This window comes from Lampris incognitus, chromosome 10 (assembly GCF_029633865.1).
Source record: "Lampris incognitus isolate fLamInc1 chromosome 10, fLamInc1.hap2, whole genome shotgun sequence".
NCBI classification, from domain to species: domain Eukaryota; kingdom Metazoa; phylum Chordata; class Actinopteri; order Lampriformes; family Lampridae; genus Lampris; species Lampris incognitus.
In genome coordinates, this window is record NC_079220.1 from 21801607 (window position 1) to 21819863 (window position 18257).

The window sequence follows — 18257 nt, forward strand, 5'->3', positions numbered from 1 at the left end:
GTGTGTGTGTGTGTGTGTGTGTGTGTGTGTGTGTGTGTGTGTGTGTGTGTGTGTGTGTGTGTGTGTGTGTGTGTGTGTGTGTGTGTGTGTCAGCACTGTGATGGACTGGCAGCTTGTCCAGGGTGTCTCTCTGCCTGCCGCCAAATGACTGCTGGGGTAGGCTCCAGCATCCCTGCGACCCAGAGATTAGGATAAGTGGTTTGGATAATGGATGGATGGATGGATGGATATTATTTCTATTGCTTACGCAAAGGACGTCAGTTGAGTAGGTGGTCCTTCAATGTGGCCTGGGACATGTGTGCGTTTACACTTCAAATGCGATGTGGACTAATGGGTCCCAGGCCACCTCCGAATGTGGCCTGAGTGATCAGATCTCAAGAAGCACTGAGGACGCATTGGGTGCATTCACACCTGTACTTAGAACTGTCCACTTGTGATCGGATCACCCAAAATACATGTTGATGCCAGGTGTAAACAGGGCCTCAATGGGCGAGTGTGCACGTACCTTCTTCTGTATAAAAACTGATTACCTACCAGTTAGATATATGGTGTATATAACTGGTAGGTGTGTGTGTGTGTGTTTGTGTGTACATACACACAGGGTGTTGTGATGCGTCTAGTGCAGCAGTGTGTAGTTGGAGGGAAGGTGCATGTGTTTTTCCAACCCGCTTGTGTCCTTCCTGCCCTTAGCTTGCTGCCGCTGGCTAGCCTTTGTGGCAAATAGGGAAGCATCCTAGCGTGTAAGCCTTCCCTTGCCAGTACATAGCCTCTCCTTCACCAAGACTCCTGCCAGGCCTCCCCGTGGCCACACATGGTAACTGGGGTCTTGCGGCCCCAGGCTAACTTGGCAGGGGATCTCGGAGCAGCAGTGGGCCCCAGAAATATGGTGTGCAGGCCCACCCTGGTGGACACGCCCTGGCACCTATCAACCACTGCCCCGCTGCCTTGTGGGTGAGTCTGGAAGACATAAGGCTAAGGGAGCTTAACCCAACAGAAAAGCAAGCTGTGGCGGCACGCTTCGAGGCGGTTTCCGAAAAACTGGATTTCCGGCAGCCCCCTGCAGTTGTGTGGAGGTGCCGGTCATCTAGGGATCCCCCTTGCCATCGGAACCATCTCCTCTACAATCAAGTCATGTGGCGTTGGGAGAAGCGCACCCCCCATGCCACTTTAAAAACCATCTCTGCGCAGGTATCTTCTGCTATCTGAGTCCTCAAAGGACCCACAAATAGAAGAAGATGGTCATCATCGGGCACGATGGACAACCAGCAAGCAAGCAAGTATATACTATATAGTGAGTAGTGTGTGTGTCTTTGTGTGCACTCATGTTTTTGTTTATGTGTGTGTGTGTGTGTGTGTGTGTGTGTGTGTGTGTGTGTGTGTGTGTTTATGTGTGCATATCTTTGTGTGTATGTGTGTGTGCATGCGTGCGTGTGTGTATACCTTTTAACAGTAGTGGTGTGAAAGGAATAAGTGGAGGTCGGAGGCTGGCCATCAGGTCTCGGTAGGACTTATGGTTCCGAGAGGGGTCCTGTTACAACACACACACACACACACACACACACACACACAATTCATTCTAAGTGTTACAATGCACAATCTATCATCATTTTATATAGTGTCATTTTTAGTATGTATGTAGTTCTACGACAAGTGACGGGAGAAAAGGAGGAAAGAAAAGGAAAGACAGAAGATGCCATGTGAAAGAGGAGCTGTGAGCTATATTCACACAGCGAGTCTGAGTACATGAGATGCCTCAGCCCCAAGCAAACCTCATACACACACACACACACACACACACACATTTATAAACGACTAGTAATTTCTGTTATCTGGCCCGGTAACATTATGCAATCACTGCTAACATGCTACCTAGCCTAGTTATGTAACATTATCCTCTCTCTCTCTCTCTCTCTCTCTCTCTCTCTCTCTCTGTCTCTGTGTGTGTCTTTCTCTCCCTCCCTCTCTCTGTCTCAAATTCAAATCCAATTTGCTTTATTAGCATGACTATACCAAAATACAGCATTGCCAAAGCATTGTACAATAACAAATGTTAAATACTACATACAGACAACTATACATGAATGTGTAAAGATATACATAGAGAAAGAAGACAATATTATATACATATAATACATAAATAAAAAGAGGGTAACTTCGAACTGAGGCCTGATGTATGTAGATCAGCAGGTCATTCTGATTCCCTCATGTGGTGGCAGGCAGAAACAAACTGTCCTGCAAGAACACAACTTTCTTTCATTTCAAAGTGTAGGTTTGTTTGTGGGCCCCACACGTCACTGCCATAGAGCAGAATGGGTTCTATAATTGATTGAAGTAATTTGAACCAAATTAAAATTGGAATCTGAATATGAATTTGTATTTTGATTGCATAAAATGCCTTGCATGCTTTCTCTCTCAGTTCATTGACTGCTGAGTTGAAATTTCCGGTGGAACTTATTTTCAAGCCTAAATAATTATATTCCAAACACTTTTCTATTGTATGTGTTCCAATTGTAAAGTGATATTTGTTTCCCTGACATCTGGATCTTTTTTTAAAGATCATCGTTTTGGTCTTTTTGATGTTAATTGCCAGGGCCCAGGTCTGACAGTAACATTCAAGTATGTTCAAACTCTGTTGAAGTCTATCTTTTGGTGGACTTAACAGTATTAAATCATCTGTGTAAAGCAGGAATTTGATGTCAGAGGTGTGAAGTGTAAGGTGCTGTGGACTGTTCCCACACGGTGGCCAATTCATTAATATAAATGTTGAACAGGGCAGGTGATAAACAGCAGCCTTATCTCACCCCCCCATTCTTGAGAAATAAATGATATTCTCTTTTGTCCAATCTTGATACTGTACGTGTTGTTTGTATACATGGGTTTTATGAAGTCACATGTTTTACCCCCTACGCCACTTTGAAGTAGTTTGTAAAATAAACCAATGTGCCATATTGAATCAATTGCTTTTTTGAGGTCAATGAATCATGCAAATATTTTGTTCTTATTTTGATAAATATATTTGTCGACCAGAGTGTGCAGGGTATAAGTATGGTCTGATGTGCGATGATTAGGTATGAATCCAATTTGAATACTCTCTCTCTCTCTCTGCCACACTTCTGAAGCTAATTCACTGCTGTGAGATATAAAATATTTTATCGCCAAAATATTAACTCAGGCGTAGTTTTAAACTGTCCCTCAATGTTTGTGTAGGAGCCTAAATGCAGTTTATTGATAAACTATAACATATAAATATTTGACTAATTAGCATGCAATGATTTACAGTTCATATTTACAGTAATGCAATATGTTAATTGTTTGATTCCTTGCACCTAAAAGGTGTGTGAATGATTTAAAATGTATAAGATCTCATTTATGTCACATTTGTAATGTTTGGGAATAGGTGTCTATAATTGTTGCTTCCCAGTAACTGCATGCACCTTTGTCTTTTGATACTCTCGTGAGGAGAGTTGGAAAAGGGGGTGGAGTCAGGCAAGGAGCAAGTAGAGCCACAAAGTTTTTTGACCTCTCAGACTCCTGTTCTTATTAACCTTATTTCTTTTTCTTTTTTTTTCTACTTTTGTTAATCGGCAATCATTCCTGTACCAAATATATCTTATGTCGAAGTAAACAGTTGAACTTTACAGAGTGGTTCTGTGGATATTTTTTTGTTTCTGGTGTGGATACGGATGAGGGGAGTCGTTAGAGAGTCAAGCTAACGTTTCATTCTTTGGAAACCTACAGTATGTTTGAAATGAAATGAAGACATTTTAAAATGTTTTCAATCCATTTAAATAAGCAAATTGTTAACACCTTTGGACTTGTCATTTTGTAAATAATTATCAAGAATTATCTAAAATTCTTGAGCTTGTAGATTTTTAAGGTTTTTTTTTTTTAGATGTTCCATCTTTATTGTTAAAAGCCCAATCTGTGATTTATTTGTCCATATAAAATTGAGGTATATTTACATACATATTTGAAAAATTGGAGGTGTAGCTTGAAAATTAGCATTTTGTGTGTTTCTCAACCAACGGTAGTTGAAAATATCGACCTGTTTACTCCGATGTTTACAAACCATTTGCAGCATCGGGAAACAAGAGAAACTCAGATTTAACAAGTTTAGCACTCGTCCTTGTATTAACAGACCTGCCGATCAGTTCAAGTCAGTACATTTGAAATAAGGATTGTACCTTTAAATGCTGTTTTATTTCATTTGATTTTTGTTTCTTAAATTCTATCCCATCCTTAACCCTGTTGCATGGGTAATCATGCATTTAATCTGAAGTCATAGTACTTGATTGTAAATTATTTTAGAGGACTGATAAGAGAACCATCTCCATGTATTGAACCCAAACATGAGATGTTCATGTCTGAGCAAACGGATCTCGGCTGAATGCGGAGAACACGTAGTGGTGAGGTGGATGAAGGAGAATGTGTGCCACTGTGGTTGCACAGGGGTCACTTGTGGGTGTGACGCCGACTCACCGCAATGCTCTCAAACTGCTGGAACTGCTTCCTGAACTTCCCTGGGAGACCCTGGAATTACACACACACACACACACACACACACACACACACACACACACACACACACACACACACACACACACACACACAAAGAAAAAATATGCAGCTGAATGGAACAGGTGCGCTATTCGTGCAAGAATACAGCAGAAATATTGAGCAAAATTTAAATATTTTGTTTCTCAGCTGTATTTGCAGAAAGAGAAAGCAGTGGAAAAAATATTATAAATTTTGAAAGATTTTCTCCAGGAAGCAGACAGCAAGAGAAGATGGGCTACTCGATGTACATCTTTGTGTTTGTGTGTGTGCATGCACGCACATGCTAACATGTACACTCGTGTGAAGGGATTTATGCATGCAAATATGTGCACAATGCACATATGTGCATTTGCACACATATGCATTTCTGTTCATGTGCATGTTTACATTTATGTGTATACAAATACACATAAATTTACATATACAAATGCTTTGTGAACATGTGTCTTTTCACTTGTATGCATGTGTGTGTATTTATAGTGTATATATATATATATATATATCAATATAGATGTAGGAAAAAAAAACTTTTAATACATAGCATTACAAGCTTCTTTGTGCGTCGCGCACTCATCAGCTGCTATACTAAGCTGCTAAGCTCCTTATTAGTTGAGCACTTTTATCAACACCATTGATGGTTTCTGGAAAAAAAAAACCCACTACATAAATGCTACAATGCTTTTTGGCAATAAATCTTATATCGTTGGAAAGCCTGTTTATTTCCCTTTTAAATGGTGCCACATTTGTAAGGAACATGCATTTGTGGGATGAGCAGCAGAGCTGAGTATGTGGGTTGTGCCCATGAAAAATTTGCCAAATCTTCTCTGCCAATGCCAAACAGCTTATTTTGCTGTTGCTATTGACTCTTGTTTTGAGCTTCTGGTACCCCAGGTGCTGACAATCAAGTGCCTGATATAAGATTTATTGCCAGAAGCATTGTTACAACAAAGAAATAATCTACCGAACACAAATTTCCTTACTTTTTGTGCTAAGTTTATATATAAAATCAAGTGAGTCAAGTAAATTCTTTATGAGACAGTCCAAGCCTGTTTCAGGCCATAAGCAATTCTAATGGCATGAAACAGGCTTGTACTGTCTCATAAAGAATTTACTTGACTCACTGGATTATTTTGCTCCTTATTTGTTCAGCACTTTCTCTACCATTGAGTGTTTCTTGTAACAAAGTTATGTGTGTGTAGATATATATATATATATATATATATATATATATATATATATATATATATATATATTTCTGTAAGTGTGCATGTGTGTCTGTATGTATATGTCTGTAAGTGTGCATGTGTATCTGTGGGTGTGTGCATACCTCCCAGGTGAGTCTCAACCTGTTAACAGCTGGGTTGTCAAGCCCCAAAACTACAGCGAGAAATGACAGCAGGTCCTGCTGCTGTTTACATCTGGAGAACAGAACAAGAGACCGTGAATGGCAAATGTAATGAAATAACATTCATGATAATTGAAAAAAAAAAGAACAGAATAGCACAGAATGGAATAACCAAGAACAAATAAGAAAAGAAAAGATGAAAACGGAAGCCAAACGAAATGAAAACAATTCAGTGTAATTGTAATTCATATAAACACTGGGACAAGAACTTAAACCTTGAAAAGTAGATTAGCAAATTTGTTTGAAAATACATCTTAAAATAAAATCTATTTGCCTTATTTAGTTTAACTAAAATAGCAAGAAAACAGCAAGAGTTAAAGGGAAGGTTTATAAGACGGTTGTGAGACCAGCTATGTTATATGGTTTGGAGACAGTGGCACTGATGAAAAGACAGGAGGCGGAGCTGGAGGTGGCAGAGTTGAAGATGCTAAGATTTTGCATTGGGAGTGATCAAGGACAGGAAGAGGGACAGCTCAGGTTGGATAGTTTGGAGACAAAGCAAGAGAGGCAAGATTGAGATGGTTTGGAGATTTGTGGAGGAGAGATGCTGGGTATATTGGGAGAAGGATGCTGAATATGGAGCTGCCAGGGAAGAGGAAAAGAGGATGGCCAAAGAGGAGGTTTATGGATGTGGTGACATGCAGGTAGGACATGCAGGTGGTTTGCGTGACAGAGAAAGATGCAGAGGACAGGAAGAGACGGAAACGGATGATCCGCTGTGGTGACCCCTAACGGGAGCAGCCGAAAGTAGTAGTCGTAGTAGTAGTAGTTTAACTTAAATAGGATTAGTAACTGAATAAGAAAAAAACCTCATAAAAGTTGAAATAACCTTTTATTCTATTATTGTACAACATATTGCTGCATTTTCTTTAATAAAATATTGTTTAAAAAAAAGTTAAAATAAGATCTGTTTTGTTATAATTATGGCTGCAACAGGGATAAACAAGGTACATGGTAAAACCACGTACTGTTTGCAGCAATATTGTTTTACACAGTAGTTATAAACACGTAAACATAGTCTGAAAAGTTTGCTTCAAAATTGTGTACAAACATCTCATCAAAAATTTGGAGAAAGCAAGACCCAGCTTGTTAACCAGCACCCTGGTCGCCACAAAACAAAATTAGCTCAGCAGCCGATTTTTTTTATTTTTTATTTTTGAAGAAATTATTAGCATACGTTCATTAAGCCAAAACGGCCCCCTGCACAACAGGTTGGACATGGGCACTCACAGGGCAGCTATCTTGATGAACTTGCGCAGCAGCTGCACCCTCTTGGGCAGCGACTGGCACTGCAGGATCTCTGTGGCCACCCAATGCTGCACCTCGCTGCAGCGCTGCAGTACCAGCTCCAGGTTAAGAGGGCGCCAGCGCGCCTGCTCCCCATGGAACACGTAGCAAACAAACTCCACCTTGAAGAAACAAATGAGGACGATGAAAGCCAGAGGTTAAAAACAACACCGTTCGTTATTAGCATATACATTGTGTTAATTTGTAATTGATGTGCTGTGTTTAAAAATAAGTATTTTCCAGCGATCAGTCGAAAGCATTTATACTTTAATAGATCGATAGGCAACAAAGGTCATGGGAGACAGATGCAGTCACACACCTTTTGACAGTTTCCCAGTCTAACCGCTAAACCTGTTACTGTAACACCACATAGTGCTTCTGTTAATCAAAATTCCTGTCTTTCTCCACTGGAAGGAGTCATTAGTATTCTCTAATGCAAATTACCAATTCTTCCATCATGTTGCATAATGATTAAAAGTTTGGAAACACTCCTATTCATGTAAGACTCATTTGCCTGAGGTTACATTGTAATATGACCCCAGATATCAACATTACACTGTCAGTGAGAAGAGAATCAGCATGTAAGGCATGTTGCTGTGTGTTTTAATTCCTTTAACCTAGTTACCAAATATCATTGCTGTAGCAAATTATGCTCTTTCCTTTGTAATAACAAAACAAACGTCAAATATATGCCACTGTTGTTGCTCTATTCCAACAGGAGATACCCCTTTTAGCACAACAAGCCTACTGATCACAGTTGTATTGTGCATTTGAATGTGACAGTATTCCATTTATCTGAGGGAAATTTGTGTGCTCCACAGCGAGGCAAATGGAGAACCCTGGGGTTTCTGGTGGAGAGATTGTAGCAGCCAGTAACAAAGAACTGACCATCAATTACATGTATATGCAAAAGTACAACAAACGGACCTCATGCACGCAGCTGAAGAGCTCCCAGTCAAATACTACCAGCTGATTCGCCACCTCCTCTGCCGACATGTCATGTAATTTGCTGTCACCTGGTGTCCAGTGGATCTCCTCAGGAAGAGGAAGCTGAGAGAGAAAGAGAGAGAGAAAGAAAGAAAGAAAGAAAGAAAGAAAGAAAGAAAGAAAGAAAGAAAGAAAGAAAGAAAGAAAGAAAGAAAGAAAGAAAGAAACAGAGAGGGGAAGAGACAAAGAGAAAGTCTGTACATTGCATGCCACCTTTTCATATCGCTGAGCATTTCTAGGTTAACTCCCTCTGCAGATATTTTTTGTCCCTTAAAGGCTTTGATAGAAAAGCATCATTGCAAAGCAATTTCAAAGGTCAATTTAAAACTTGTTTTTATTTCAACCATCAGCACCTTTACATTTTGTGTTGTACATATTGTACACCTGCACACCTTTTTCCCTGTAAGACAATGTTTTACACAATGACCAGTGTTCACATCCATTGACTGGAATGTTACCTATTCTCTGGCTTAAGCATGCAGACAGTAAGTCACTTGGTCAATTGAACAGTCAGATAGTGAGATGATCAACAAGTTACTCGATCAGCCAATTGGTTGTAAGTGAGAGAGCATGTTGGCAAGTCAGTCGACTGAATGGTCCACCATTCAATCCAGAAAAAAATAGTTTGGTGGATCAACCAGATAAGTATGTACCATACTGTCCAAAGCTCAAGTAAAATGTTGTCGGCTCAAATCGAGCCAGAGCCTTTGTTGTATGTCTTACTCCCTCTCCCAACCGATTTCAAGCACGGAGTGGTACACCCACCCGCTCCTGAAAAAAAAAACAACTGAACACCTACCTTACCTAGTAACTACAGACCTATTTCTTCTCAACGTCCATTCCTGTCAAAGGTTCTCGAAAAGGTTATTCTTGGTCAATTACTGCCCTACCTACATCAAAACCAAATCTTGGAAAGATATCAGTCAGATTTTAAGGCTTATCATAGCAGAGTCTGCCTTACTGAACGTGTACAATGACCTGCTCCTCTCTACCGACTCTGATGACTGTCCCATTCTTATTCTTCTTGACCTCAGCGTGGCGTTCAATACTGTGGCTCATGACATTTTAATAGTCTCCAGTACAAGGTGGTTTTGATGGCTCTGCCTTCAAATTTTTCACATCCTACCTCAAAAATAGAAACGTCTCCATTATCATAGGCAATTTTTCTTCTCTCCCAGCTAGTCTCTCCTGAGGGGTCCCACAAGGTTCTATCCTAAGTCCAATTATTTTCTCTACATACATGCTTCCCCTTGGTCAACTCATTTGAAAATACATTTTCTTCCACTGTTATGCTGATGACATTCAGCTTTATTGCCCCCTGAAACCAAATAATCAGTCCAATCTAGTCATCCTCTTGAACTGCCTTGAGGACATAAAGTGCTGGATGGCACAAAACTTCCCAAACCTGAATGATGGCAAATCTGAAGTTGTCCTATTTGGCCCCCCTGACTCTGTTAAAGTGTTTACCAACAGTCTTGGCAACTTGTCCACCCTTGTCAAACCTCATGTCAAAAATCTTGGTGTGATATTTGATCTCGCCTTCAAGTTTGACAAACAACTTAATTCAGTTGTGAAAGCCAGTTTTTTCCAGCTTCAAGCTATTGCCAAAATCAAGCCATTTCTTTCTTTTAAAGATCTCGACGAAGTCATTCACGCTTATCCTCCCGCTTGGACAACTGCAACTCCACGTATATTGGGATCAGTCAGTCGTCCCTATCCCGCCTGCAACTGGTCCAGAACGCCACAGCCAGGCTACTGACAGGTACCCAGAAGAAAGACCATATTAGCCCTATACTGGCTCCTCCACTGGGTGCCTGTGTGGTTCAGAATTGATTTAAGGGTCCTCCTGTTTGTTTATAAAGCCCTAAATGGGCTGGCCCTGTCCTATATTGCAGATCTTTAACCCCCTATTCCACCTCCAGGTCCCTCAGGTCAGCTGACGTGGGACTCCTCCACCATCTAAACTTAAGTTCAGGGGTGACTGCGCCTTTGCGGTTGCAGCCCCTAGACTGTGGAACAGCATTCCCCTCCCTATAAGATCTGCCCCCTCCATCGACTCTTTTAAGTCCTAGCTCAAAACTTACTTTTATTCTCTAGCGTTTACATCCTCCTGATGTGGATGATTTCTGGCTTGTGCCTATGTCCATGTGCTGTTTATTAGTGCCTACGAGCTATATGCCTTGTTGTCTATGTTGGTGTTTTTTGTATTTTTGTTTTAGCTAACTGCTTTGGTCTGTACAGCACTTCAACATGGGTTGTTTTTAAATGTGCTCTATAAATAAATTTGACTTGTCTTGACTCTCTCTACCTAATCTTTTCCCTGAACCTCCCCTCTCCTGTCCATATTGTCAAAAGATGATATCAAAAAAATCATTGATATCTTACCAGCGAGTCAAGTTCTGAGTGCTCACAGGCAAACAGGTGTGTGTTCACCCCAAGCGTCGTGAACACTGCTTCGTCACTGGGACGGAACACTGCCTTCTCTGAAGACACACACAGACACAGACACACACACACACACACACAGTCACGTAAACACAAACAAACAGATATAAAAACACAAACGTCAAAATAAGCACACACAGAAAGAAAAGCCATAAAAAATGTCACAAATGCTAATAAGAGGAAATGTCAGAGGAAATCCAATTCTATTTGTAACAGCATTTATTCAGTCTGTGTAGACGTGCTGTGTGTTTGTGTTTCAGTATGAATTTGTTTTTAGAGGTCTCACATCCATATGCATGTGTGTGTGCATGTGTGCATCTGTTTGTAAGTCTTTGTGAGTATCTGTGTGTCTGTCTTTGTGTGCTTGTGTGTTTGTGTGTGTGTGTGTGTGTGTGTGTGTGTGTGTGTGTGTGTGTGTGTGTGTCCTATGTCGATACCCCCAGCCGACGTGACAGCCACCAGTATGAGGTTTCCGGGCAGAGCTGGTTGGTCCTCACTGTACTGGAGCTTCTCTCTTACAAGAGCCAAGATCTCCCCCACCCGACATGACAGACGGCTCCTGATGGTCACATAGGAATGATCCGGGGTGTAGACCCTACAGAAGACTAGAGAGACCAATAATGAGAGACAGAGAGAGTTTGTGTGAGGGAGTGTGTGTGTGTGCGAGAGAGAGAGAGAGAGAGAGAGAGAGAGAGAGAGAGAGAGAGAGAGAGAGAGAGAGAGAGAGAGAGAGAGAGAGAGAGAGAGAGAGAGAGAGAGAGAGAACAGGTAAAGAAAGAGAGTTTTTTTTGTTTATTGTTTGTTTTCAATAATGTTTTCCAATTATTGTTGAGCTCTTTCAATGTTTAAACCCATGCTTTGGCAATATGTACAGTGTTACGTCATGTCAGTAAAGCCATCTGAACTGAACTGAGTTGAACTTAACTGAACTGAATTGAACTGAACTGAACTGAATTGAGAGGAACCAGGGAGTGCAAAGCCACACGTTAACGTACATGCAAACACACACGTCAACATCTGGACTCAAAAATTATTAAACTCTTATATGTAGGTAGCTGTGGCGTGAAAGCTGGCTTTTAAATTCAGAATACCACATCTTGCCACATGTTGTCTGCAAGATTTAAGCTTGGGCATGCTGGGTCATGGTCACGTAGTATGTGCAGGTGCAAGCAAGCCCACTGTGCAGGTGGTCAAACCCGGCTACAGGTGTGACTGTGTGTTTTACATTCGTTTATTAAGAAGAGAGGACAGGTGTGCTTGCATATCAGAAGTGTGTATATCTGCCTTTTAGTGTGTGTGTGTGTGTGTGTGTGTGTGTGTGTGTGTGCGCGCGCGCGCGTGCATGCATATACTACGTATGAGTGTATTAATATCTTACTCTCGTCTGAGCCCCTGAAAGCCTCTCTGGGCTGCAGGCAGGCATCGATACGTCTGAAGTGTCTGAAAAGAGGCCGAACTTGCTTCTTCCTGCTCTCCTTTTCCTCATCCAATCTACACACACAAACACACACACACACACAAATACACACACACATACAAACACACTCACACACAGGGGCACATAAATAAGGAACACATGTCATCACTGGAAACATCACGCCATTGTGTTTTCTCCCTTGACAAAATCACAATAAAAGTAAGAATGTGTTTCCTTTACAAAGCAATTTTTCACTAAACGGGAATTTGATCGGATGTGTCGCCAACTGTGATGCTTTGACATAAAGGGCCATTCGGGCAACATGGTTTTGTTTACAATTAGCCTCTACTATTTCACATACTTGTGTGGGTCATCGTGCTGGGGGGGGGGGGGCTGGACAGCTGACATACTGACATAATGATATATTGACCCGTGCTGGATCTGGTGCGAGTTAAACCTGAAAAACCTCTGGGGAAAGGTAAAATCTGTGGACTAAAATCAGACATGTCCTACATTATAGTTACAAAGCCAGCCATCAGCCCATGAATCAAGTCCTGTTTGGCCATGTTCAGACCGGCAGCCAAAATTCAATTTTATGGATATCTTATTTTAATCCGATTGCTTTTCTATAGTATAGCTGGGGGGGGGGGGGGGGGGAGCTGAATGTGATTTTTTTTTTCTTCAAATCTGAGTCTAACCATGTTTCTATGTCCTTTGCACAACTGCACTGCTGCAGAAGCATTTCAATCTGGCCGCACGGACAAGATCTTGAGCATCTCCACCCACCCCGCTACATCACTGACAACATGTGGTGGAGACAAGTGCTTACGGGCAGTGTAGAATCTCTGTCCATCTCTGCAGTTTGAGGACATCCTCCACCAGCTCCGGGTAGCGACTCAACTCCTGAACTGCATACATATACAACTCCTACAAACTCAGACAGATAGATGGACACACACACACACACACACACACACACACACACACACACACACACACACACATACACGCATACCTGATGCATGAGGCTTGTGTTTTGTGCAAATCTGAAAAATGTAAAGTTTCCATGTATCTGTTAGTGTGTGTGTGTGTGTGTGTGTGTCTTTAAGTATCTAAGGAAAAGTTAGATGGCAAAGTTCCCAAGGTGTGTGTGGAGCTGAGTCAGTTCCGTTGCTATGACGACCCTGGCCACCGTGGCAACCGGCTGCCAAAATCAACAGTTCCCACCCTGCAGCAGTACAGAGGTACACCAAGTTGTGTGTCTGCGTGATCGAGAGCCTTCGAGGGGAAACACCAACTGGTTTTTTTTCTTCTTCTTTTACTTCTTTTGCCCCGTTGCAGTCATCACGTTTCGTTTAAACATTACCCATGAGCCTTTTCCCACCACAGGTTTCATTTTGTTCTCTGTGGAGAACGTGGCTCTCTGTCCTTGAGAGCGCTTGCTGACATGAATTTTAAAATTTCCATTTTTTTTTGGGGGGGGGGGATTTTCCCCCCAGTTGTACCCGTCCAATTACCCCACTCTTCCGAGCCGTCCTGGTCGCTGCTCCACCCCCCTCTGCTGATCCGGGGGGGGCTGCATACTACCACATGCCTCCTCCAATACATGTGGCGTTGCCAGCCGCTTCTTTTCCCCTGACAGTGAGGAGTTTCACCAGGGGGACGTAGCATGAGGGAGACTCACACTATTCCCCCAGTTCCCCCCCCACCCCACCCCACCCCTGAACAGGCACCCCAACTGACCAGAGAAGGCACTAGTGCAGCGCCCAGGACACATACCCAATCCGGCTTCCCACCTGCAGGCACGGCCAATCGTGTCTGTAGAGACGCCCGACCAAGCCGGAGGTAACATGAGGATTCAAACCGGCGATCCCTGTGTTGGTAGGCAACAGAATAGACAGCTACGCTACCCGGACACCCCAGAATTTCCATTCTGACATAAAATAAAAATGAGAAACTGGCCATTGTTTTTCTAAGATGTAGGTAAATGAGGCGTACTTTGAAAACTCTGAATACAGCAGTCATCGCCTGAAACACACAGGGCAGTCTTATCATATCGCACAAGGACTTGTACAAACATCTGAAACGCCGTCATGCCATTAATCATTTCATTATTTTACTCTTTTTCAACTAAGGCTTCCATTTCCACTCACGTAATAATCCAATCCCAGCATACCGACCACATAACTAATGGGATTTTAGTTCCTAAGGCGTTCATTTTCACAACTTGACCCGAAGGCAACAGTCGAAAACCAGCGCTCATGTTAAAGCTACTTCCTCCCCGCAGAGCGCATGGCGCTTCCAACACTTTTAATGGTGGAGACTCGGTAGAAATGTAGATCTTGTGTAACGAGGTTTTGTGTCCTGTCAATGTGTGTAACTGGTTTTCATGTGAGACAGATGATGTCCTGCAGTGGGTGTGGTGGGTTCATGTGGGATTATTTGTCAAACTAAAGCTTCCTTCCATCGTTTCCAGGATAAACTGTAGTCGTCCTCTTGTGTACTTTACGGAGATCACTGTTTGTCTGGGAACTTACTGACAAAGGCTACAAGATGTACCGCCTCCGAAAACAGGAAACCGTTAATCTCCATCTGACACATCTTACATCCGAGACTCAGACGAGATGATGACTAATTAAGATGCTACAGTGTGTGTGTGTGTGTGTCCTACCTTGGGAAAACTGTTGCTGTGGTCCCCCTCCTCCTGCAGCAGTTCTCTGTACGTATCCAGGTAGCGGAAGGCCACGCTCAGCACCGCCTGCTTCCTCTCCCCTCCATCCAGCCCTGCTGGCCATCCTTCACTCTCTCCCTCCGTCTCCCCCTCCCTGCCCCTCCTGCCGCCCTCTCCGCCCGCCTCGCCCTCTCGCCCCTCTGTCTCCAGCGTGAATCTGGGAAGGCCGGGGTTAAGGAGCAGACTGGGTCGGAGGCAGATACATCAATTAAACCAAAGCGGTCGTATATATCTAAGTGTTTAAGAGAAGTGCGCTTGTTTTCCGGAAGATGTTGGACCACCAGACTGGTTGGGGAATGTAAATGAGGAACACTCTACGTAAAATACTAACCACGAGGTGTACTAAAAGCAGAGCGTCTGACCTCCAGCCCAACTCGGGCAGAGTAAAATACAGATTCAAACCCGTGTAAAGGACATCATCACATTAGATGTCTTAAGGCACGGTAAACAATAGAAGAACGCCGTGGCTGCATGAGGATGCAGCCCTTCTGAAAATTCAAACACTGTGCAAAAAAAAAAAATGTGGGGTGCACTCCTCGATTTAGAGCAGGAGACTTTTATATAAGACACCATATCTCACCAAGATGGGTGTAGGTTACAGGATTTCAGAGAGCAAATGACCCAGAAAGTGAAGTGAGATAAACAAATGACACAGAAAGTAATGCCCTGCACAGCCGTACGGCACCAGCATCCAAAACACATACACACACTAGCACGCAAACACACTTACTTTAACCCACACACACACACACACACACACACACACACAAACACACACCACAGCTGCAGGCTGGATGTAGAAGCAGCATTTAGCCCATAATAACAGCCTGGCTGTGGTGAGGCTCGTACTCAGACACACCCCTCGCCCACACACACACACACACACACACACACACACACACACACACACACACCACACACACACACACACACACACCTCATGCACACAGTCTCTCACTCTCAGCACTGATTGCTCTCGCTCCGTATCTGTGTCTATATTTTTTCCGACATTCTCTCCCTGCATCTCTCCCTCTTTCTATCTCCCATCTCTCTTTCCTCCCTCTGTTTCCCAAACCTCCTCTATTCACTCCTTCTTGCTCTCCTGGAAGGGAAGAGAAGAGGAAAAGTGGAAAAGGCGGAGAAGACAAGAAGAGGACAGCGGTTGAAATGCGTGGCTCTATAAATGCCCTCTCTTCCTCCTCCCCCTCATTCCTTGTCTTCCTTCTCTCTCTCTACCCACATCTCTCTCCTTCTCCTCGCTCTGTATCCGCCGCTCCGTTTCCACACTCCTCCATCTCTCTTTGATCGTTTGCTTTTTTTTTCGTGTGATTTTTTTATCTCCTTTTTACTCCCCAGTTGTATCCGGCCAATTACCCCACTCTTCCGAGCCATCCCGGTCGCCGGTCCACCCCCCCTGCCGATCCAGGGGTGGCTGCAGACTACCACATGCCTCCTCCCATACATGTGGAGTCACCAGCTATTCACCCCCAGCCCCCCCGAACAGGCGCCCTGACCAACCAGAGGAGGCGCTAGTGCAGTGACCAGGACACATACCCACATGCAGACACGGCCAATTGTGTCTGTAGGGACGCCCGACCAAGCCGGAGGTAACACAGGGATTCGAACCGTCGATCTCCCGTGTTGGTAGGCAACGGAATAGACCGCTACGCTACCCGGACGCCCGTCCGTCAGCTTTTCTCTCCTTCTCTCTCAGTGCCTCTGTCTATCCCGGCCTTCACATGTTTCCAACATTGTTCCTTCTCGATGCAGACACACTTCCTGAAAATGTCAGTATTTTTAAAGTGATGTGGGCCCCGTGGGAGCTGTAAATAATTAACGCCGTTTGGTTTGACCTGCTCGGAGAACAAGATGGATGAACTTTACTGCCCAAGCTCGGCTGAAAAAGCTGAATCATGCAAACTGTCACTTTTTAAAAGTGCATTAAAATGAATTCTCTTCAACTGTCCGAACTTCATATCACGAGTTAATGGCACCTTCTTATTAAAAGCGTATTCCATTAAACCAGGTTAAAGTAAGGCTGCGTTACAACCTCGACTCATCTCCATCGCAAAGCTGGACAACTACAGCATCATACACCAGCACGCAGCCGGGAGAAAATAGGACACAAACAGAAATAGAGGAAAAGAGGGACATAAACCATCACTAAACCAGCGCTGAAAACAAGCGTGAGCAGAGAAGGTCGCAGGTTTGAGTTCCCCTAACAATGTGCTGCTGAGGGGCTCTTGAACAAAACACAAAACTAATTGATCTAAAACGCAGTATCTTGCAGGAGAGGAAGGTCCCTGTACTGGGCCGCCTCGTCAATGTGAATATATCTAACGAACAATGATGGAAACAGTTGAAGGCCGGGATAGACAGAGGCACTGACACAGAAGGAGAGAAAAGCAGACGGACGGGCGTCCGGGTAGTGTAGCGGTTTATTCCGTTGCCTACCAACACGGAGATCGACAGCTCGAATCCCTCTGTTACCTCCGGCTTGGTCGGGCGTCCCTACAGACACAATTGGCCATGTCTGTGGGTGGGAAGCCAGATGTGGGTATGTGTCCACTGAAAAAAATGAAATTTTATCAAGTGAAAATATCTTGTATTTGGTACAGTAAGCCGATATTGAGTAGAATTATCTTGAATTATCTTATTCCACTGGCAGATAATTTTGCTTATTTCAAGTTTTTTTTCCTGATTTCGGTCAAATTAATCTTGTTTTAAATAAATGTTAATATCTTGTTGTCTTAAGACAAGATTAATTTGACCAAGAATCAGGAAAATAAACTTGAAATAAGCAAAATTATCTGCCAGTGGAATAAGATAATTCAAGATAATTCTACTCAATATTGGACTTACTGTACCAAATACAAGATATTTTCAGATGTTAAGAGTTCATTTTTTGCAGTGTCCTGGTCACTGCACTAGCGCCTCCTCCGGTCGGTCGGGGCACCTGTGCAGGGGGGGGGGGGACTGGGGGGAAGAGCGTGATCCTCCCACGCGCTACGTCCCCCTGGTGAAACGCCTCACTGTCAGGTGAAACGAAGCGGCTGGTGACTCAACACGTATCGGAGGAGGCATGTGGCAGGGGAGGCTCGGAAAAGTGGGGTAACTGGCCGCATACAATTGGGGAGAAAAAGGGGGTTAAAATGCATCCATTTTCCTTGGAAGGAACAACTAAACCCAAAACAAAACAAACACAAAAAGAAACACAAAAGGTTTTTACCACGAGGTATACAAACACGGATTTTCCCACCGAGTCACTATCAGATTAACAGGAAATCTCTGCTGTGTCTATTTCAGTCGACTATAAGTCATTAGAATGTGGAAGTGACTGTATGTACGGATTGTGTGTGTGTATGTGTGTGTGTGTGTGTGTGTGTGTGTGTGTGCAGTATCCCGGCACTTCACCACACTCGGATGTG

The 18257-nt window shown here is 43.3% G+C and overlaps 1 protein-coding gene across 1 annotated transcript in view; it reads right to left on the reverse strand.

The window, feature by feature from the left end:
* Nucleotides 1–18257, reverse strand: part of rapgefl1 (Rap guanine nucleotide exchange factor (GEF)-like 1) — a 67208-nt gene that overhangs the window by 7496 nt on the left and 41455 nt on the right. Inside the window, exons 5-14 of the mRNA XM_056288547.1 lie at nt 14770–14932; nt 12928–13025; nt 12060–12172; nt 11119–11286; nt 10622–10719; nt 8177–8299; nt 7193–7371; nt 5885–5975; nt 4480–4530; nt 1441–1528 (exon numbers count right to left, since the gene is read on the reverse strand). Coding sequence (XP_056144522.1) covers nt 1441–1528; nt 4480–4530; nt 5885–5975; nt 7193–7371; nt 8177–8299; nt 10622–10719; nt 11119–11286; nt 12060–12172; nt 12928–13025; nt 14770–14932 — 1172 coding nt within the window. The remainder of the gene's footprint in view (nt 1–1440; nt 1529–4479; nt 4531–5884; nt 5976–7192; nt 7372–8176; nt 8300–10621; nt 10720–11118; nt 11287–12059; nt 12173–12927; nt 13026–14769; nt 14933–18257) is intronic.